The sequence below is a fragment of the Crocodylus siamensis genome, chromosome 11, assembly GCF_052110815.1.
Source record: "Crocodylus siamensis isolate JL-2025a chromosome 11, ASM5211081v1, whole genome shotgun sequence".
Taxonomy (NCBI): domain Eukaryota; kingdom Metazoa; phylum Chordata; order Crocodylia; family Crocodylidae; genus Crocodylus; species Crocodylus siamensis.
This window is the reverse complement of record NC_143405.1, coordinates 31,196,024-31,218,285: the sequence shown is the minus strand read 5'-3', so window position 1 is coordinate 31,218,285 and position 22,262 is coordinate 31,196,024. Positions and strand designations below refer to the sequence as shown.

Sequence of the window (22,262 nt, the reverse complement as noted above, 5' to 3'; positions counted from 1 at the left end):
TGACACATGCACTCTTTCCATTGTCAGGTCATGATCCAGCTGGCAGCAGGAGTGCAGCTGAAGGCCAAGGGCAGCCTCATAATTCCTTTTAAGAGGGCCCTAGTGTGGATTATCTATATGCTGAGGGACCTATGGTGCTTCCAGTGCCATGCCCTGGGGCACTTGCATCATGGGTGCCCCATGGGTCAGGCAGGAAGGGTGTCCATAGGTCCCACTGGCAAAAGGGGTGCCCCTCCCCACTTGGGCCCTCCTGGCACCCCAGCCACAACTACCAGATCCTCATGACCACCCCCCAACCAAGTATGTCAAAGTCCCAGGGAGAGGGGCAGCAGCCAGGGAAGGAAAGGGAGAGGGACACCCCCCCCCCATGTCCCCACTGTAACTGCCCCACCACCCTAACCCTCACCTTCTACTGAAGCCTGTTCACCTGAAGACTGCCCTATGGCTGAGTGGGTGCAGGTTTCCTCCAGGTGCAAAGCCAAGAGAGAAGCCTGGGCACAGCTAGAGCCCTGACCTAGAGGACCCCCCTCCCCCTCCCCACCGCCGCCACCCTCCCCAGACCATCACATGGGGAAAAGGAGCGGTTCAGCTTCTGCAGGCCTCTGCAGCTGCATCTGACACCCCACCCCCAGGGAAGATTAAACATGTTATCCCAGAAGATGAGGCTTCAGGGCTGCTGGACACTCCTGAACAGGAGCCCATGCAGGAAGCCCCTCACTCCACTGGCCCTCTGGGACCATGGGCACTGAGGCTGACCCAGAAGAATGTCCAGTAGTAGAGCCCTCCCCCTCTGACAATCTGGGGGAGACAGGGGCCCTGGGGCTCACCCCAGTGAGCCCTGAGGAGGGAGGTCCCCTTTTCCAGGACCCCAAGGTAGACACCAAAGCCATGCTGGTACCTGACAGATCTCTTCCTTCCCCCTCCCAGAAAAACCACACTTCCAGCCTGCCCCATTGTCCCGCACCACAGGGGGTTGCACTGGGGGGTCCTCTGATCAACAGGCCATCTTGTCAGGGACCCTACATGGACCTCCCCCCCGGAACTCCAGCTTTACCCCACCATCTTGTGAAGAGCCCCACCCCCATCCTTACCCCCACCCCTGTCCCAAGGGGCTGCAGCGCTCTCCCAATCCCAACCAGAGTCCAGGGTCTTAGCAGACTGCAGGGTTCAGATGATCAGATGATCCCTAAGGAGCTCGCTGAGCCCCAAACCCTGGGGAGACCCTCCATGAAGCCTGTGGACCTCTCAGTCCCAGCAGTCCCCGGGGGTGAGCTACTGCATTTCTTGACTGACTACACCTGCCAATCCACCAGCAAGGTACAGCTAGCCTTGGACTGCTGCGGAGATTTTGACAGCGTCCTCACCACTGTAAGGGTGCTGGTGGGGGAAGGCAAGGGACCTAAAAGCTGCAACACTCAGATCTATAGGCAGGTCCGCAGCTTCATAGACGCCCTCTATACGTATGGGAGGATGCTACGCAAGACTGCAGGCCCCACACCAGGCATTTAGATGTTTGTGGCCCTGCTGAACTGTCTACTCCACACCCCCCACCCACAAGGTCATTTAAGATCGTGACCCTCAATGTCCACGGCTGCAGGAAGGGTCTCTGGAGGTGCTGGGTGCTCTCCTTCCTTCAGGAGGGAGGGTACCTCATGATATTCTTGCAGGAGACCCTGATGCCTCTCCATTCTAGCCACAAGCTGTAGACTCACTGGCTAGTCAGGTTCTTTTTTAGTCGCCTCTCAGCCACCTCTTGCAGAGTAGCCACCCTGTTCTCTCCAGGCCTGCAGCCAGAGGTTCTCCAGGACACTGAGGTAGTACCAAGCCACCTGCTGCACCTCTGGGTCCAGGTGCAGGGCCTTGTCCTGAACATCTACACCCCCGTGAGGGACCTGAAGCTGGCAGATTTCTTCCGCCAGGCGGCCACATACCCTCGTGAGTGCCTCGTCCTTGGCAGGGACTTTAACATCACCCTTGATGTGCGAGACCGGTCGAGCAGGGAGCAGAACCAGGCCACCATGGGCATCCTGGGGGAGATCCTGATGGACTACTCCCTGGTGGACATCTGGTGTGCCTGTCACCCTACAGACCCCCTTGTCTTCACCTATGTAAGTGTGGGGGAGAAGCAGGCATGCCACTCCCAGTTGGACCAGGTTTATATCTCTTTGCTGCACTTTGCCCAGGCCCACTCCTCTGGCATCCAGCCAACCCTTTTCAGCCATCACCACCTTGTATGGACTCAGGCCACACTAGGCCCTGCATGTCCAGGGTCAGCCTACTAGCATTTCAATGCCAGTCTGCTGGAGGATGTGGGCAGTGAAGGCCATCTCGCTGCACCTGCCGTCTGTGCTTACAAACGTGATCCATCCCAACAAGACATACACGGTGCCTGGATGTTCCATCTTTGACAACCTGTACCTGGTTTGGGACCTCCTGGAGCTAGCGTGCTGAGGTGGCTGTCTTTTGCCCTCCTATCTCTGGGCCAGGAGAAGGCATTTGACAGAGTGGATCATGGGTACCTCACAGGCATGCTGTGGGCCTTTGGCTTCAGGCCCCGCTTCATGCTGGCTCTCCAAGTGCTGTATGCCTCTGCAGAGTGTTTGGTCAAGTTCAACTGGACCCTGATGGAGCCCATCCTGTTCAGGAGAGGAGCGCATCAAGGCTGCCCACTGTCAGGCCAGCCGTATGCCTTGCTCCCGGAGCCCTTCCTTGTTCTCCTGCAGAGACGGGTGGTGGGGTTGACACTCCGGGAACCGGCAGTGCGGCTGGTCCTGTCAGCGTATGCCAACAACATACTCCTCACAGTCCAGGACTCAGGCAACCTGGTGCAGGTGGAGGCCTTCCAGGCATTGTATTTAGCAGCCTCCTCTGCCCAAGTCAACTGGGTCAAGAGCTTTGGCCTGGCAGTGGGTGACAGGTGGCAGGTGGGCTCGCTCCCACCCACACTCCACAGGATGTGCTGGAGCATGGGCTCACTGCTCTACTTGGGGGTCTACCTGTCCCCCATAGACCCCACCCCACCAGAGAACTGGCACTAGCTGAAGGCAAAAGCAGCTCTGGGCATGGGCAGGGCTCCAAGGGCCTTTGGGGGGCGGGGCATGTGGGCCCTGTGGGGGACCCCACCCCTCCCAAGCTGCCCCCCCCCCATGGTCCTCCACACTTTCACAGCACCCACCCCACCATTTACCTGATACGCAACCCAGGTCCAGGTCACTGCAGCCTGCATCGCTGTTTGCCCTGCATGGTATCAGAGTGGATCATGCAAGAGGCAGGCATACAGACAATGGCTAACTACCAGAGTGTCTCTTTGGAGGACCGAAGCCTCCAGTTGCCTCATGGCACAGTCCTGGACATGCCCTGCCCTGCTTTTTTTCTGGGGGTGCGGGGGAGGGAGGGTGGTTGATACCTGGACATACACACACTGTACATGTATCTCCGTAGATCTCGATATGTAAATATAGATCTATGCATAGGGTCTTATAAATATAGATATATCTCATCATTGGTATAACTCAAATTTCTCATTGGAATATTTGTTCTTCTCTTCTACCAAAGAGAGAGAGAAGAAAAACAAATATTCCAATGAGAAATCTGAGTCACACCAAGGTTCAAAGTATAGCAGCTGAGCCTCACAGAGAGTAATCAAGGAAAAGTCAACAAATCTTACTGAAACCTGTTGTGAACAGCTTAGTTTGCCTCAAGACGTGAAAAAAATATGTCATTAGTCATGCACATAATCTGAACTCTATATTTCAAATCTCCCATCTCCTTTTGCCATGTCCCAAAGTCAAAAGAATTGTACAAAAACATATTGAGGATCATGTTTTTTCCAGACACCACAAAGTACATGTAAATTCTGTTATAAAATAAAAATGTTCTTAAGGTTGGGACAGCACAGAGCTGACCCACAAGACATTTCAGTCTTTAACATCTGGTTTGCCCTATTAATATAAACATCTAAGTTGAAATAGATATGCAAGTATTTCAGTAGCTCAATTAAAACAGAAAAAAAACATTTAATTAAATGCTTTAAAATACTGGTTATGGTTGGTTTAATGCAGACAAATGATAACAAAACAACTAGATTTACTTTATTTTAATTTATTCTTCAACATTTGTTCTTACCTTCCGAAATGGAAAGCATTTAAAATGCATATCCAGATATAAAAACCTGGTCTACTTTTCCTCTGTTTTTAAAGAATATAGTCTGCTAATAGTATAGGACAAAAACAGGTCAGTGCAAGCATCTCTGAATATTTAATGATTGCTTAGATGAAAATGTAACCAAAAAAAAAAAAATGCATCAGGAGAACCATGAGATGGAGCTGCAAAAATAAAGCCAAGCCAACACCACGCTCTTGTGGCAATTTCATCTACCTGCAGTTTAGGACTAAACATTTTTTCACTGCTGAGCAGAGATTAGCTTTCAGACCCTATTACCATTCAAAGCTCTCAGCAGAGATCATCACCTTTCACATTAACTATCCATTTGCATTTTTAATGCTCCTTTTGATCCCAACTAAACATTTTTTTGCTTCCAACAGGCTGCCCTTCAGGATCGTAAGTGATCTCTGCTTACATGCAGTCCTCTGCATCACCAGCATACACACAACTATTTGATCATCTTGAAATATTTCAGACTGGCTTTCTAGCAATAAAACCAAGAGTTTACAAAAACAAGATGCAATTATTAAGAACATTTTTGCTAGCCTAGTTCCCCAACGTTAAAATAATTAGTGTAGGTTCACTTAAATGTAAAATCAAAATCCGCATACTACTTGTAGAAAGACAGCAAGGTGAATTAGTCTATGCTCCTATGCAGACTAACTGTGAAAGTCATTTTGAAAATATGTCAAGCAAAATATTTATGACATTTAGAGAGAGAGACAAAAACTTTAATTATCACAGCTCACTTCTGCATGAAAAGAAAAAAAAATGCAGTCTGTTTGTTCCCTTAGCTTACAAAATGTTCTCTCTCAAAATTGAGGTGCTTAATTTAGTTGCACAGATACTACTAAATTCCTACATTCAATCTAGTTTGTAAAAATAAGAGATAAGATCTTAACAAATCAACATGTCAAATTCTCTAAAATGGCTGAAACCGGTTTAAGATAAATCTGGATGGATGTAGTATCAGACTTAACAAATTGGGTTAAATTGGTTTATTTAACTTCTGCCCAGATCACCTGAACATTCAAGTTAACTCTCAGTCCCCTCTCTCAGGATGCTTTGCACCTTCCCAGTAAATTCCTCCTCACAGTGTAAGTGGGCTAGCCTTGACCTAACCTGTCTGCTCTCGCTGAGCATGGAAGTGTGGTCTACTGCCGGCCACTCCCCCACCAGCTTCTGAATTGGGCCTCCGCAGGCATATAGCTGCGTTTCCAGAATCAAAAGTGAATGTCTATTCATTTGCTTATGAGTTCAATCTACGCATCTTAGACTAACCTGCAAAGACTGAATTGATTCAGCCTACGGTTTTTTGCCCATCTGTACTTAGCCTCAAATTTCACAGCTCCTTTAATTCCCAAACATAACTAGATTCAGTCTGAACTTCAAAAGGAACTATATTAACCAAAAAAAAACAAAACAAAACAAAAAATCTTCCTAAATTCAGATCATATTAATCCTTAATCTAGATAACTATAACACTGCCACTGATCTGCACTTCAGAGAAGCCCCAAACTTGAGACTCTGAAAGCCAAGATTAACCCAGCATTTATAAGCCAACTAGCTATCCTGCCAGGCACTGCATACCTGAACATCCTTCCCAGGTGCAAAGATATTGTTCAGCATACACCTTCTACACACACACACACAAAGTAGTTCAATAGAGCACTTTAGATAATTATAGATTTCTCCTCAAGTTCATCAGCTTTGGAGACATCCCACAGTTGTACTTTATTATCCTGCTTACAATGGCTCATTACTTGACAAGCAATTACCATTTATGATTGTTTGCTCTCAAGAAAATTAAAAATTTCTTATTAGTACCAAAAACTTTTTAAAATGAGGCTTCTAACTTCACAAACGGCATGACTACAGTACCAGAATAATTCAAAAACTTACCTATTTCTATTAAAGGCAGTTAAAAAATAAAGCTAGATCAAGTCACCAGACACAAACAAGCTATTCAGACTGATCAGCGCTTCTCGCTTAAAAGTAAGAAGTTGTTCATTATGACCAACCCCTGACTCAAGTCACAAACAATACTGTGAGTCTGGAATTTGACAACTGCAAAATCCACCATAAACCGGGGGGGGGGGGGAACGGTGCATGTGGAGAAGGAAACATAAATGTCATCTTTACAGTAGTGACAAATGAAGTACAGGCAACCCCTGTTTAATACTGTTTTGCTGAGCATTAACGAAATAGCGCTAATTTCAAATTGATACCTGATTCCACTTAATGAAACTCGCTGAGTACTATACACGCTCACGGTCGCCATCTTGGCTGATCAAAAACTTTCAGTTTCACTTAACTCTGGTTTTGCTTAAGGCTTGGTTTTTCAGGAACCAATTAAGCGTGCTAAGGGAGTGCTACAGGCAACCCCTGCCTAATTGAAAAAAAGGAGAACATTTCTTGGACTTTAGGTAACAATTCTATAAAACTGAACTCCATTATTTCCATTTAGACTACAAATTGCATAAAAGAAGCCAGTTCATATTCAAATACCCAACACTGTTGAAAGGCTAGAGAGTCCTTAAGGACAACAGTACTTTAGAGTCCAGAAAGAAAATGAAGTCTCCTGTGTAGCTTACAAAGTAAGCATCTCTCTGCTTGTAAAGCAAATCTCAGGAAGCAGGTTTTGTGGGATATATTTGTTAAGAACCAAAATAGAAAAAGAGATGAATTATCACAACACAGTTTGAAAAACATCCTGCAAAGCAGATGAGTGATGTGGCCAGCATGCTTGATTCCTCAGCCTGATGACCAGTACCAGTTTACAGCTAGGTCAAATAGGGACAAGTTGTCAGCACAAATTCAGAGTAGGCCTCAAACTGATGCCTCTGGAATCCTTGTTTTGTCCTAGAGGCTGACAGTGCTATAAGAGAAGAATCATGAGACAGAAGAAGAGGAAGAAAATGAATTTAAATATTTTAACAGCAAAAGACCCTGATTGAGGAACAAAACTTCTCAAGCAAATCCCAGGACGTCATTCTCCCATTACAAGGCCTTGGTGAGGCCACAGCTGAAGTACTGCGTCCAGTTTTGGGCTCCACAATTCAAAAAGGATGTGAAGAAGCTTGAGAGAGTGCAGAGAGCCACACGCATGATCAGAGGTCAGGAAAACAGACCTTATGACAAGAGGATGAGAGCAATGAGACTCTTCAGCCTGGAAAAGCGCAGGCTCAGGGGTGAGCTGGTGGCCCTTAAGTTTATCAGGGGTGACCACCAGTATCTGGGGGAACATTTGTTCACCAGAGCACCCTAAGGGATGACAAGATCGAACGGTCACAAACTCCACCGTGACCAACTCAAGCTGGACACAAGGAAGAACTTCTTTACTGTCCGAGCCCGAAGTTTTGGAATAGACTGCCCCAGAGGTGGTTCAAGCACCCATCCTATGATCCCTGTTGACTTCCTGCTCCTGGGGCAGGGGGTTGGACTCGATGATCCTTCGGGGTCCCTTCCAGCCCAAATGTCTATAAAAATCTATGAAATCTATCAAGTTTAAGAAATAAGTACGCCCAACAGGGGGATACAAATCTATGCAACTTCCTGTTAGGAGAAAAATCTTTAGTAGAGCTCTGGCTACACTAACCCAGATCTGCTGTAAAAGTCCAAGGGGAAAACAGCAGCTGCTACTGTCAAGCCACAAATGCACATGCACAACCAGGTGCTTCCAGCAGTTCCTTGGTCATCCACTCAGCAACTGTAACAGGAAAATGCAAACTGTGCCCTCAGAAGGCACCTTCTGTTGAAGGGACTGAGTAGTCAAAAGATTCATAGATTCATATATTGTAAGGCGATGGAAAGGACCTTGGCAAGATCATTGGGTCCAGCCCCATTAACAAGGCAAGAAGGACAACTGGGGTCAGGTGATGCAGGAGTGTCTTTGCACATGTTTCACTGGCTGCTGGGCAGTGGCAGAAGCCTTACTCAGTGTAGTGATGTAGGTGGTGTGAATCTGCTGGCAAAAAGGAGAGACTGTCACCACTACAGAAATGTATATGAAGATGTACTCAAAGGACTGCTGACAAATCTTGGTGGGTGTCGCAGGGCACTTTAGGTGCCCGGCTCCTATAAAGTGTGGGAACTGCTAGGGAAAGAGCCCTAGCAGCACGTAGGGAGCCCCAGCTGTGAGTTACCAGGGCAACCAGAGAGAGCCGGCAGCACCCACCTGTTACAGGTAACTGGCAGAAAGGGGCTGGACCTGGCTCACATACAAGTCCCAGGCCTGAGGCCAGGAGGACAGTTCCCTGCCAGCCACCAAGGGGGAAGGAGCTCTCCCAAAACAACCAAAGGGGGGAGGCCTGTCCGCAGGAACCACTTCTGTCACTGTTGAGGGATGGAGTATTCCCCAGTAGGGTGATTGATGTTATAGCCCGGTGGTTTGGATTTTATGTTATAGCCCAGAGGCTTGTGTTTTGTTTACTGTTTTAACCGGTGGTTTGGGCGAGAGCGGTCCGTGGCGTGCATCCTGGTGGGGAGCCGAGGCCGCACGCTGGTCCAGGTCCTGGCAGGAGGTGAAGGGGTGCAGGGTGGACCCAGCTGCCTGACTGGCATGTGCAGGGACCTACTTTGGGCAGCATCGGGGCTGCGGAGAGCCCAAGCACCAGTGGGGGCACAGCGCAAGACTGGGCTGCGGAGAGCCCGGGGAGGACAAGGGGGCCAAATTATAACAAGGCCCAGACCAAACAACGTCAGTATCATCAGCAAAGCTTTGGCTGCAGTATAAAGGAGGAATGGAGCCAGATAGCACACCCTGGCACCGAGGCAGAAATGGGCAGCCTCCCACTTAATTGCATCTATTAATCAATTAACAAGAAGGCATGGCAGAAGAGAAGGCAGGGATTTGGCCTATAACAGGTAGGCAGGGTCTCCAGTAGACAGACCCCGAAGAGGAGCTCCTGTTACAGAGGGGTAAACTAGGCCAGGAAAACTTGACTAGAAATTAGAAAAGTTGTTATTAAATATCTGTATTCCTCTAGTGCCTAGGAATCAGTCACTGAACAAAGCACAGTCCCTATCCTCATAAGCTTAAAGGCTAAGGAAAAGTTGAATAAATTTCTGTTTTCACATACAAGTCTAGACATGATTAGCATGCCTACTTAGCACAATATAGCTCAGATACTAGATACTGCTGTATTAACACACTGTTCTACTGGGGTAATATGCCCTGCTTCTGAAAACTGCATATCAGGCAAAGGGTACCAGAGGACTATATCAGTTACACTATTTCTGAATGCCCAAGTTAGCTCCAGTATCTTCACATAGGACTATATCACACAGCCTAGATATGCCTCACTTTTCGCATAGATGGACTTGAATGCTAAAACTTGGGAAAGCATAGCAATACACAAGAATAAGTTCCTGCTGGAAGAGTGGTCAAAAGTGTGTACACACAGGTATTTCTCCAGCCACTAAATGAAAGGATGTGAAAAATGAAGACTGAAAAGACTGTCAGAAGCACCAGCTCAGCTCTTTGGCCTATGAAGAACCCAGCCTCTTCTCTAATAAGGATTCCCAGATCCCCATTTGCTTCTTCCTCAGGAAGATGCAAGACTTCTGAAATTTCAGTTTCAGTCAAGATTATATAAATAAGGGTTCCAGTGGCAACATCTTTTCCTCATGTGTCAGCCCTCCTCCAAGTGGCCTGGTAGCCAGCTTAAAAAAATCTTGCCCCAGAGACATGGAAAACTGGGTTTAGGAAGTACTGCTAGAGCAATCAAGCCAGAAAAGGAAGTCACCTCCCATCTGGTCTTCCTGGACATTCTTAGAAAAGCTACCTTCTCTGTCTATATTTTGACTACAAAGCCTTCTGTGAAGCAGTTCCTAAGGCAAAAAATACAGACTACTCCCCAAGGACTATAAGGTAAATAGAAAGGAGCTGAATCCTTGGCAGTATTGTTTTTATCATTACATGATTTCACCTCACACTCACAAATCAACAGAAAAATATTTCCATCAATAATAATCAAAATGCATGAAAAGGGGATATAAAAAAAATAAAACAAAAAACCTGGGATGGGGAATGCTGTGTGCACTACACACACACTAGGGTAGGGGGAGCCCCAGCTGCACCCTCCACACACTGCTCCTCTCGCAATGGCACAGGCAGCTGCTGCAGGAGCTGAGGATCATAGTCTGAAGGGCTGGGGAGGGATTCTGCCACAAAGGGGCAGGGCTGTTAGCTGCCGGTAGCCTGGTGCTGCTGGCTGCTCGCTCTGCCCGGGTCCTAGCCAGGGATCAAGCACCAAACTCCCACTCTGCCCGACCCAGCCCCTGTATGCTCCGGACAGGGCACACAGGGGTGCCCCAGGGCCCCTGCAGCCCCTGCACTGCCCAGAGGGGAGGGAAGCCATGTCTGTCAAGGGGCCGGTATGCCACTCCGCTGGTGCCCGCCAGGCAGGGTTTACCCCCTAAAGGGCTATGCGAAGCTGCTTCCTGCCCCAGGTAAGGTGATTGCTGCCTCCTAGCACAGTGCAGGACTCAGGGAATTCAGCAGCATTTGAAAGTCAGGAGTCCCCCAACAAACCTCTTCCCAGAACAAGTGCCACCAGCAACTCCAGCCTATCCTCCATCCCAGCTCCTGCCCTCACACTGTGCTCTGTGACAGCGAAGGTACCAGGCTTGTACAAATGTACTACCAAATGAACAGAACGATTCAAAGCATTATTGAATTATGGATATTTACTTTTTATATTTTGACATGCGACTTTAGAAAGCTCTCAACAGTACACTATCATTACTAAATTGTCTGCCCACCGTGCCCCTAGTTTTACGCAACTCAGAAAATTTATTTATTTTTTTAAAAATCAATAAATAGTGCAATAAATACTTAAAAATAAACATCAATTTTAGTCACTGAAATAAAAATAAAATTCTGCCAAGCCTAGCTATTTCCCACTGCCTGCCAGTCAATCCTGAATTACACAGCAGCTCCCTAGCCCCAAATACCACGTCCACTAGTTTTCTAATTCAGGTGAAGTTGTTCTTCATCATGCAGTGACATTCCAAAATGATCAAATACTAATTCTTAGAGCTGCTGATCTGAAAGCTAACCCACAGTATGGTTTTCGTTTCCCTTTAGAAAGAGTGGCTGTAGCTCCAATTCTAGGTCAGGGCCAGACTTGGAGTCAGAGCCGCAGCAGCTGCCTGCTCCCCAGCTTGCACTCAAATCCAAAATGTGGGGTTCCCCCCCATGTTAAACCTCACCTTGGATTTAAATAAAAGTCAGCCCCACACCCTCTACATGCCCTCTTCCCCCGCCGATCTGCCACTTTGCTTTCCACTTTATGCCCAATCTGCTGCACTCCACACAGTTTATGTTTCCTTAATTCAACTTAATCTCACAAACAGCGCTTTTCTATTCGTTGGGAAACCTGTTGGGGATGGAATATCTCAAATGGCCAAGAGACCATCTAAAAAAGCCCTAATATACCAATAACTTCACTTAAATTAGTTAAATAAGCATGCCGTATTTCACTAGTATGCATGTTTGCCATCTTTCTTCATTTGAACTGTTTTGTACAAAATGATCTTAGGTAACTAACATTTAAAGTTACAACACATCAGCAGTTTTCACCTCAAGTTAATGCATGTCTGTTACACTGAACAGCAAATTTCTAATACAGTGGCACTTTAACCATTGGACAATCAGGCCAATGTGTTCTTGAAGCCATCTTTGGATAAGAACAGCAGTTACCTTGTAATGCCACCCAGCACTGTAATACAACTGTAAGAGTTCTACAGTAGTATGAAAAAAGATATTTTAACAGATTGGAAGTTTAAAGGTCTTGCATTACTGCCTTTTAATAGAGCATAAACATTGAAATCCTGAAGGAAAGTAACATCAGCAGTTTCACATATGCACCCACTGCACTCCAGTCTTTAATCTCAAGTCCAAGCATTGAGAGCAGATGTACACACAATTTATCAGGCACATAGAAGCCATTTTTATGTGAAGTCCTTCCCTATATAATAAGCAGTATGTCCCTGGGGCCTTTAGCCGATACAGTGGTTAATGCAGTAGCCTTTCAGTATACAGACTAGGACACAAAACCCTAGCTTGTTTTGCCTGTGAAGACAAGAGGGCTCATCCCTAAATTCTTCCTAAAGAATATTAAAATTCACAGATATATATGCCATAGAGCTCGGCACATTCAATAGCATAAGGTCACATGGGGAATTTACAATGGCAGTAAGAAAAGGTGTTTCAGAAATCACAAACTGAATCCATATTAAGCACATCTCCAACTAGATCCAGACATTTCCTCACTCAAAAAAGGATAGAGTAAGCCTTGAGGGACAGCACCACAACATGCAGCAGCCCTGTCATGCCCCCTAGCTGGAGAACACATAGTGATTCTGAAACACTCTAGCCAGGGACACAGTAGGGGGATGCAACATCTGCTTGCAGCTAAAGGGCTCCATTTTTTTTTTAATGGTTCAAAGAACAACTGCACTTAGGTTCATCTCTACCCAAGTTTACATCATTTGTGACATAATGCATTAAGTCACAGAACTACACAACTACAAAGGAACAAAATACTCAAATTCAAAAATGTACAACAACCATTTTACCACAAGGTGTACTTCTTCAAACAAAGCATTTGGGTTTGTCTACACAGAACACTGCAATGCCATATAGAGAAACCCAAGTAAGTTCAAGTGGTGGCGATAGCAGCGTAGCCAAGTACCTTACTAAGAATGATCCTACTTACGTCATTCACATGGGGGAAAAAAAAATAAATAAAAATATCACAGGAAGTTCCCAAATTCCAGAGCCGAAAACACAAAATTAAAAGGAATGGGTTTAAATGTCTCCAGGTTCAGCCTTACAGATGAGTTTCAGTTAGGGCAATGGCATTTGGGTTACGACTCTTGGAAATAAAAGCAAGAATGGCATTTGTGTGGGGAAGCGGCTACAGTAACACAGACTGGAACATTTTTCAGGTAATTCTTCAGATCTAGGTTTGTATAGAATACATTACTAAATGAGACTACAAAGCCAAAACAACTTGCATGAGTTATTTGCTTTCTTTGAAAACCCTATTATAAAACAAACAAAGAGAAGGCTGGTTATTAAGTCTCTTCCTTGAAAGATTTACATTAAATCTAAGCTACTTTGTTAAATGCAGGGGCAAAATATTCAAATTAGCCTATTCTATACATTTCTAGTCACTGGCAATTAGTAAATTAGAAACAGAAAAGAAAAATCTCTGAGGAATACAGTAAACATTTTCCTCTCAGAAAGAAATATAGCTGACCATACGATTACAATGACCAAAGCAAATTTCAAACATTTATATATTTAAAGAGCTTAGTGAGCTAAAGGAACTTACCATACAGATTCCATGAATTCTGGATACAGAGTTTTATAGTCATTCTCAAAATCAATCCAGCGTCCTAATCTGGTAACATTGAACTGTTAAAATATGAACATACAACTTGAAAAACAACTCAAAACAACAATTACACTATATTTCCCAGTATCTATTACTTTAACAACTTGTTTAAAAGCACATGTTCTACCCCCATCAGTGTACCAGGCCCACAAAATATTTAAGCCTGACAATGGTTCAGGGTAAAGTATTTGATCTAGCATGGAGTACAAAAGAAAGGTCATGAATTAAGGCCTTTCCTTAAATCCAAAACCATGCAATATAAAAATATCCCCTTCGTGCAACAAGATAGGTGCAGGGTATGCTAGAGTACCCGCAGGAAGGGGGAAAGATTTATGCGACTTGAAGAGAAACCAGTCACAACTTTGCTCAACCCAGGGAATTCAGGATTCACCTCAAAACTTTGCTTTGGCAACAGTAAATGTGGTTGTCAAATCTTTTAAAGGTTTGGCTTTTCATGTTTTTTGCTATGGCAATCTGTTTGCTAAGATCTATTACAATGGGACTGACCATCACATGCATCCAAAATGTTGGGTCTGATGTCTTTGATTTGGGTTTAAAAAACAGAAGAAAAAGGCCTCAGAAAAATCAATTCTCCAACAAATGTGGTCCATAGAAAGGCAAAGAATTCCTGCATTCTAATGACAATACGAATAATCAGTTTTACTATTTGCCAGTAGACAGACCACATCCTACTGATTATTATGTTCTCTACATAGATTTACTTAATTGACTTCCACTTTAGGTTTAGTGACTATTGCTCTAAACAGCATTAATACAAAACATTTTTTTCTGCCATCTGAAAGATTAAATCTCAGAACCAAACACAAACTAACACACTGCAATGCCAGCTGCTAAAAGTCTATGATAATCAAAACTGAGCTGAGAAGCAGAAAGCAAAATGTAATCTAAAAGGATGCAATTCAGTTTATTAAAAAGGGGAACCAAAGATACTCATTGTATTTGAGAAATAACAATCTAGGAAATAAATCAATAATTTTCCATCTTTGGAAGGATAAGCCCTGTTCTGCTCATTTAGCAATTTGCACAATTTTAATCAATGGCTTCTGCCCCAGATACAACATTAAAGAAAGCTTTGAAGGGCAGGTAAGGCAGAATGCGAAAAGACACAAAATAAGACAAACAAAACCCGATTCATGTGCCTTCCCAGGCAAGAATGCAGCAAGTTAGAAGATGGATAAAACATCCTCAAAAACAAGGAAAGAAGACCCAAGATTGAGCCAGGTGGCTCCACACAAAAGAAGCACTATTTAGAAAGCAGAAGAAACTACCAAAATGCCTTCCTGATTACCTAAAACACTCCTCTCACCCAGACAGGACTGCATAGACTGTCACTGCCACCACTCCTACTAGCCCAATAGGAAATTAAAGTTCTAACCTATAAATATTCAAAACTCAACTTCCAGGCTACAAGCAACTAATTCTTCCACTTCCTCTCCTGCAGCTCATTACAGAAACCACTACCTAAGAGGTTTTTATTTCTTTTACTGTGTGCGTTAAGTGCAGCTTTCCTGTAAGTATGGACAATGCAAGACCCATGCAGTTGTGGGACAAGTACTGTAATTTTTTTTTCTTTTGCATTAGTGTTTGCCACAATTCCCTTGGAAGTTTTTTATGGCGGCTCTTTGGTTAACACTGAGTGCCCATGTAGCTCCTGATGCAGCCAGGATCAAGAGTTATCTCTCGGACAAGTTACAGGACTGACTCTCAGGTACCCAAGAAAAGCTGAGGTACTGTCCACACTTTGGCTTAAAACAGATATTGGAATTAGAAGGCTGGAGTCAGGAGGGCCAACCTTTTTGGCAGGCATGTCACAAGATAAGAAATGCCCAAGGTGCCACTTCCATTCCCCTCCACAATATGCTGCTCTTTCTGCTTCTCCCTGGGTGCATCTACACGAGATGTTTACTGCACAGTTGATTAATTAGCTGTGCAATAAATGTCTCAGCATCTACATGTCCATCCCTACTAGGCTGGAGTAAACTAAACTAATTTGCTCTGCAGCAGGATAGTACTTGTAAATACACCCCTAGCCCAGGGGTGGTCAAAATATAGCCCACAGGCCTGGCCCAGGGGGGCCCTAAAAAATTTGGAAAATTAATATTTCTCTGCCCTTGGTTCCTGTCAAAAATGACAGAAACCAAGGGTAGTAGGACCCAGGGGAAGCCCAGCAGGCTCCCACAACAACGGGGCCCACCCGGCCCCACCCCCAGCCAGAAGCCCCCCTGCCTGTGCACACTCCAGACAGCCCCGCATAGGCTGGGCATGGGAGGGGCCTCTTCCCCCCGCCCCCCAACTTTTCCCTGGGTCCTTCCCTGCGTGGAGAAAAGCGGCCCCTCACCCAGCAGCGCCCCACGCTGCAGGCGCTCACAGCCCGTGCAGGGTTGTCTGAAGCATACACAGGCAGCCCCAGGCAGGCTGCAAGTGGCTGCAGCAAAGGGCGTTGGGCATGGGGCAGGGAAGGGCTGCTTCCCCCTGCCCCCCCAACTCAGCACCAGCTCAGCACAGGCTGGCAGTGGGGCGGGTTACAAGCTGTACTGAGCGTGGGGAAAAAAGTGTCCCCTTGCCCACCCCATGACCAGCACCCCGCGTTGCAGCCACTTGCAGCCTGCCTGGGGCTACCTTTGCCTGCTCCAGACTGCCCTACGTGGGCAGGTAAGGGGACACGTTTCCCCATGCTCAGCATCAGCTTCTTCCCTACTGGCAAGCAGGGGGTCGGGGCTGTGCGCTGCTCCCTGCCTGTACCGCGGGGCTAGGGGGCACTGAGTGCGAGCAGGCAGGGAACCAGTGGGAGTACAGGGCCCACACCAGTGTCCCAGGGCCAGTGCCGGTGGGGCCCAGAGCAGGGTGGCAGAAGCACAGGGCCCCAGCTGGCTGAGGTTCTATGGAGCCAAGCCAGCTCCCTCATCCCTGCTGGTGCAGCCCAGTCCAGCTCCACAGACCCCTGCCAGCCTGTGCCCTGCTCTAGGCCCCACTGGTGCTGGCCCTGGGACACTGGTTCCAAGATATTGGGACATTGGTCCCAGATAGTGATCAGGGGGCAGGGCAACTGTCACGGGTGGGGCACCTGTCATGGGGCGGGGCTACCCATGCGGCCCTCGACAGCCTGCCCAAAAGGTTAAGCGGCCCTCCGCTCAAAATAATTGCCCGCCCCTGGGCTAGCCCCACAATGAAGCACCCTTGGGTCCTAGCCAGCCCCTATGCAGCATGTTGAGCTGGGGAGCAGCCCCCAGGGCCTCCTACCAGCCAAGGCTGCTCTGACCCAGCTCCACGTGTTGCACATGAATAAACTCCAAAGCTGATTGCTCCGGAGTTAACTGCTCCCACATGCATGTTCAAACTTTTGCTCCCAGGTGCACCAATTCTAGAGCAATAATCTCCAGAGTTTATTCGTGCGCAGTAAAAGCGCATGTAAAACACACTCCATCTTGTACTCCATACCCAATCTGCTGCTCTGTTTTCTGCTTCCTGCCCTGCCTGCTAACGTGTACCCTGCTCTGCCATGCCACTCCCAGAAGCTGCCCATGTCAAACACGTTACAGGTTAGCCACCCCGGCCTAGGACGTTAACAAATATTCACTTGGAGTGGTTTCAAAGGTGACAGTGGGGGTAAAATGCTGCTCCAGACTGAGCAGCAGCTGTTACACTCCAGCTGCAGGAGCCTGTATCGGTAAACTAAGTACAGCTGGTACTTTATTCCAACTTTACTACAGAAGGCACTGATTAAAATGGATGTATGCAGGAACTAAGAGCCACCACCACCCTAAATATCTGTAGTAATAGCAAAAGCTTAGAGATAATTTTAAAAGTAATTCATATTATTCAGCTTGTCCTCCCTTTTTGTACCACTGCAAAAAATAACTTAGTTACTGTTAAAAATCTCATAACTTAAATCAAAGATACATGGATACTAACATTCACCTCCACAATTAGATATGTACAAAAAAAGAAGATGCAGACAAGCTCCAAGAGTACATCCTGACTAAGACTGTAATATAGGCCTAATGTTCTCTCTCAAAAATTTTAATTGCAATTAACTCATTAATCTTCAAAACTTAAAATCTGTTTGCTAAGATGTACTACAAGGGAAGTAACTAACTATAACATGCATCCAAGATGTTGGCTCTGATATATTTTATTTGAGTTTAAAAACAGAAGAAAACACCCCAACAACCAAATGTCCTCCCCCAAAAAACCATCTTATGTATCGGAGGAATCTGACATTTTAAAAATTCCATTAACCCATACATCACAATTTGGCAAGCCCTCTCATTCTTGAGGCTCCCTTTGATAATGAAAGGCACCGTTAAAGAACAGGGGTGCACCAATAAAGACCTTCTTCGCCAATACCGATAGCTGATTATTAAACTAGCCTGGTCAGTCAATACCAATCCAGAAATGCAGCCTGGCAGCTTGGAGAGCAGAGCCCAGCAAGTAAATCCATGGAAGGGAAGGAGTGGGGGGGGGTGCAAAAAATCAAGGCTTCCACAGTAAGGGAAGAAGTGGGGTAGGGGCAGGGGCTGCCCAGCCCTGGCAGTGAATGGGACCCCAGGGCCAGGAGCAGGATGGAGCCAAAGGTGGCTCATCCAGGGGATATGGGAAGGTGGGCAGCTCCACGCTATTGTGCTCACCCCAGGGGAAGCATATGCTCCCACCCAGATTTGTGTGCAAAGCAGAGACAGGCTGCCCACTGCAGGCTCAGGGCCAGGGGCTGTGCCAGGCTCTTCCCAGTGGGGGGCTGGGCTGGGCTCAGAGCAGGCAGGAACAGGGCAGGCTCAGGTGCATGGGGTGGGAGGTAGAAGCAGTGCTGGGAGGGGTGGGTACAGGGGTGCTAAAAGGGAGAGGAATGTTGGGGTGGCTATAGCCTCCCCAACGCCCACCCCGCCCCAGTGCCACCCCTGCTTGGGGAAATTCCATTCTGCTGCCTTTCCCTTTGGATTCCAGTGCTGCAGGGTAAGTGCAGCATGGCTAGTGCAGGGCTCCTGAGGTAAAAAGGCAGAAAAGCGGCGCGGGGTGGGGGGAGGCATGGAGGGAAGGGCAGGGCTTGTGGGAATATCCTAACATTCTGATTTAACATTGCATTACCATGACCAGGGATCTAGGTTTTCTGTTTCCCACAGAAAAATGGAGAAAACCATGGATTTCCCATTTTTAAAAATCAGAGAAAATGTGGATTTTCCCTTTTAGCAGAGAAACCCATGGATTTCCCCCTTTTGCAAAGAGCTCTACAGGCTGCCTGAGTTCCAGTCTGCAAGAGCCATTTGCAAAAAGGGTGGGAAACCCACAACCCTGCCCAGAGTGGGGAGGGCCAGGCCTGAAGTTCTCAGTCAGCCATGGCTCTGCTCAGCTCAGGTTCACTGTTTGTTCCTGGAGCTTGTGGTAATTTGCAGTTTAGGACCCCATGCTGCAATTCTGTGCATTTGACTCCATTTAAAGCTCAGATGCCAGGGTCCCATGTCCTTGTGAGAAGGGAGTTCCAATAGCTGAAGCATTTCATCTCAGTCCTGTCATGTGCCAGGGAGCGTGGAGAGTTCTTCTGTCAATGCTCCATTTCCTCTGCTTCTCCCACTCTCCAAGGCACAGGAAAAAAGTTCCAATGAAGTGAAATTTAATTAAAACTTAGTAAGATGCAACTCTAGACATTCAGACAAAATACTTATAAAACATACTGCTTACCTCCCACTCTTTGGAGTACCTCATCACAATTCCCCTACACTGACTGTTATACTCTGCAATCCCCATTTTGGCCACATCCTCCGGTCCTTTGATGCCAAGTGTTTTGTCAATTTCATACTCCTAGAAGGGAATTAAAAACAAACAAACAAACAAAAAACCCAAAACCTTACAGTGCCAGTGCAAAATTTTACATATTTTCCATCAAGTTTCAGCAGTTATAGGTACAGAGCCCAAGCACCTGACAAGTCTGGAAGTACAAACTACTCATGCAGAAACAACATGGCTATTTTGAAATACAAGTAAAATGCCCTATCCCATCTCACTGTGCTAGCAATAAAAACAAGAAGAAATGTAAGAGCTGTAATTTGTACCCAAGCTCTCTACTGAGTTTAGGCATGGGCCTTTTAATTCTAAGCCAGCAACTTCACAGAAAGTCCCCATCAAGATTTTAGGGGAACCCCTAAAAGAAACAACACGAAAGAGAAAGAAGGGTAAGCAAAACAAAAAACAAACAATGCCCATCTAGAATCTAAGAATTGAGGCAGCAGAAATACATGCAGGATCATTCATTGTACATACCACAGGTAAACCATGGCAATCCCATCCAAATCTTCTGTCAACATGAAAACCACTCTGGTGGGCAAATCTGGTTACTATGTCTTTAATGGTTCCAGCAAGAATGTGGCCATAGTGTGGAAGCCCAGTAGCAAATGGAGGACCATCATAGAAGGTAAACCTATGAAACAAGAGCTTGTAGACATTATTAATTAAAAAACAAAACAAAAGATTCAGTTCTTACAAAACATAAGGATCAGACCTTTACATCACAGGTGTCAAACTCATCCAGCTCAGCAGGACAGAACTATGGTGTGGAGCCACTCTGCAGTCCAGATAGGACCCATGAACGCCCCCCCGCCGCGCCTCCAGCATATCTGATCCAGCCGGTCTGGGACCTATGTTGCATGCTGCATAGATACCAGAATGGGTACCACATGCAGGGCAGTCTGGCCAGTGCAGCAGCCATGCCATATGCAGCATTCTCTCTGGCTGAAATGTGCTCCACACACGATCCAGTCTGGCAGTTCTGGGACTGCACCGCATGTAGCGCCTGGCTCCAGCCACTCAGGGACCCACACTGCATGTAGCATCTGTGAGTAGCACATGCAATTCAGGTCCCCAACCCACTAAAGTAGGCATCACGTGAAGCACACATCCCAGAACAGGCACTATTTGGCGCAGTTCAGCTGGGGTGGCAACCATGTGCAATGGGATAGCTGCTCCAGCAGGACTGTACTGCACACAGCAACCATTCCAGACACTCTGGGATCTGCACTGCATGCAGCACAGATCCCAGAGGGGCTAGAGTGGCCACTGGATCAGGTATGCTGGGGTAGGGAAAGGGGAAGTGGGAATCTATGGCCCTGATCTGGCCTGTGGACTGGCCCCATGCCATGGGCACATGCCACACCAAACCAGGGGCAGAACTAGGGCTGGATGGTGGCGCTCCACAGGCAGTATGTTTGACACACCTGCTCTACATTCTGCTCCTAGTTAGGAGTTCTAAGGAGCACCAAAGCTAAAACTGAAGCTAACTTTTTGCTTCTGATGGATTGTTTGGGAAAAGAAAACACTAGCTACAGCCTTGAAACGTGCCTCAACTGTACAGGTTCCCCTCGCTTTACGCAGGTTCTGTATGTGCGAATTCGCTCTTATGCTGTGACCCTTTTTATACCAGAAAATGTGTTATATGCGAGGTAAATTCATTCTTATGTGATCTGTGTGGTGGAAGCCCACAGTCAGCTGCTTGTGTGGTGCACTGTGGGAGTGATGCACACAAAAAACAGTCTCCTGTATAAATCTCTGCTCTTCGCTTGTTGTCTGCAACACAGGTTTATGTAGCTGCCATCCCCCTTATGGCAACATTCACCACCACCCTGTGCTTGTGTGTACTGTCTGCTGTTGGTGAGTACCAAAATAGGCTTCTAGAAGTGGTAGAAATGGGTCTGGGGGTCAGTACAGTCAAGGTCTTGGAACATATCTCTATGTGTTACATTGTAAAGTGGGTTCCCTTTATGTGAATTCAAGTTATGCACCATTTTCCAGGAACATGTATACAGCATAAAGTGAGGGAAACCTGTAAGCCTCAGGACAAAGAATCACAGTTGTGCTATGATAAGCATGCATCCCTTCCTTTTTCAGCAGGAGTAATGGAATAGTAGCCACTGTTGATGGTGGTGCTCACTAAGACCAAGCTTTACAAAGCAGCCAAAGCTGTAGTATGATTGGGGAAGAAGGGGGAAGACCTACAGCTAAACCAGCTAAGTTAAGTTTCATACACACTTAACATATCATTTAAACAGCTTCTTACCTAGGTCTATTTTTTGACTGTTTCAAGCATTCCTGAAAACAATTAAGTTGGCTCCAGAACGTCAATATCTTCTCCTCCTCAGATGGAAAGCAAATATTTTCTGCAACTTGCTGAACCATTCTTTCCCTGCCAGAACCAAAAGTTATCATACATGAAAAGTTTTGAGTTTAAAAACACAGAGGATCAAGAGCTTTACAAAGACAGCTTCCAATGTACTTATGAAACAAAAAGGTCTCCTGTGGGCTTGTGATGTACATTCTTAAGTTCTGTGTCAGAGCTCAAGAGCTTGTTTCAAAAGAGTTGCAAAGGTAAGCAATACATTTTAAGCATCTTATAAACCATTATTACATGGGAAGAATGAGAAAAAAGTAAAATTATTCTCTGTTTCCTCTTGATTATGCTTGTTAATTGTTGACAGTTCCCTGGTCAGCTTGGAACTAGCTGCCTTTTCAGGTATATTTTGTGAGCTTACAGTATATACTGAGAATGATGCTGTTAACTGATGTTAAATAGGTTTAAGGTTGCTGAGAAACTGAGTTCCTTGGTCATTGACTTCTCTTCCATTTTATAGGTCCAGCTCCTCCTACACATTATAAATACATTATCCTATAGCCAGGTTGAATGTTCTC

The 22,262-nt window shown here is 46.2% G+C and overlaps 1 protein-coding gene across 2 annotated transcripts in view; it reads right to left on the bottom strand.

The window, feature by feature from the left end:
* IARS1 (isoleucyl-tRNA synthetase 1) overlaps window positions 1-22,262 on the bottom strand; it is a 220,151-nt gene that overhangs the window by 188,975 nt on the left and 8,914 nt on the right. For both annotated transcript variants that reach the window (XM_090022999.1, XM_090023000.1), the window contains exons 3-6: window positions 21,634-21,759; window positions 19,845-20,001; window positions 19,266-19,385; window positions 13,509-13,591 (exon numbers count right to left, since the gene is read on the bottom strand). In XM_090022999.1, coding sequence (XP_089879125.1) covers window positions 13,509-13,591; window positions 19,266-19,385; window positions 19,845-20,001; window positions 21,634-21,752 — 479 coding nt within the window. In that variant the 5' untranslated portion in view covers window positions 21,753-21,759. The remainder of the gene's footprint in view (window positions 1-13,508; window positions 13,592-19,265; window positions 19,386-19,844; window positions 20,002-21,633; window positions 21,760-22,262) is intronic.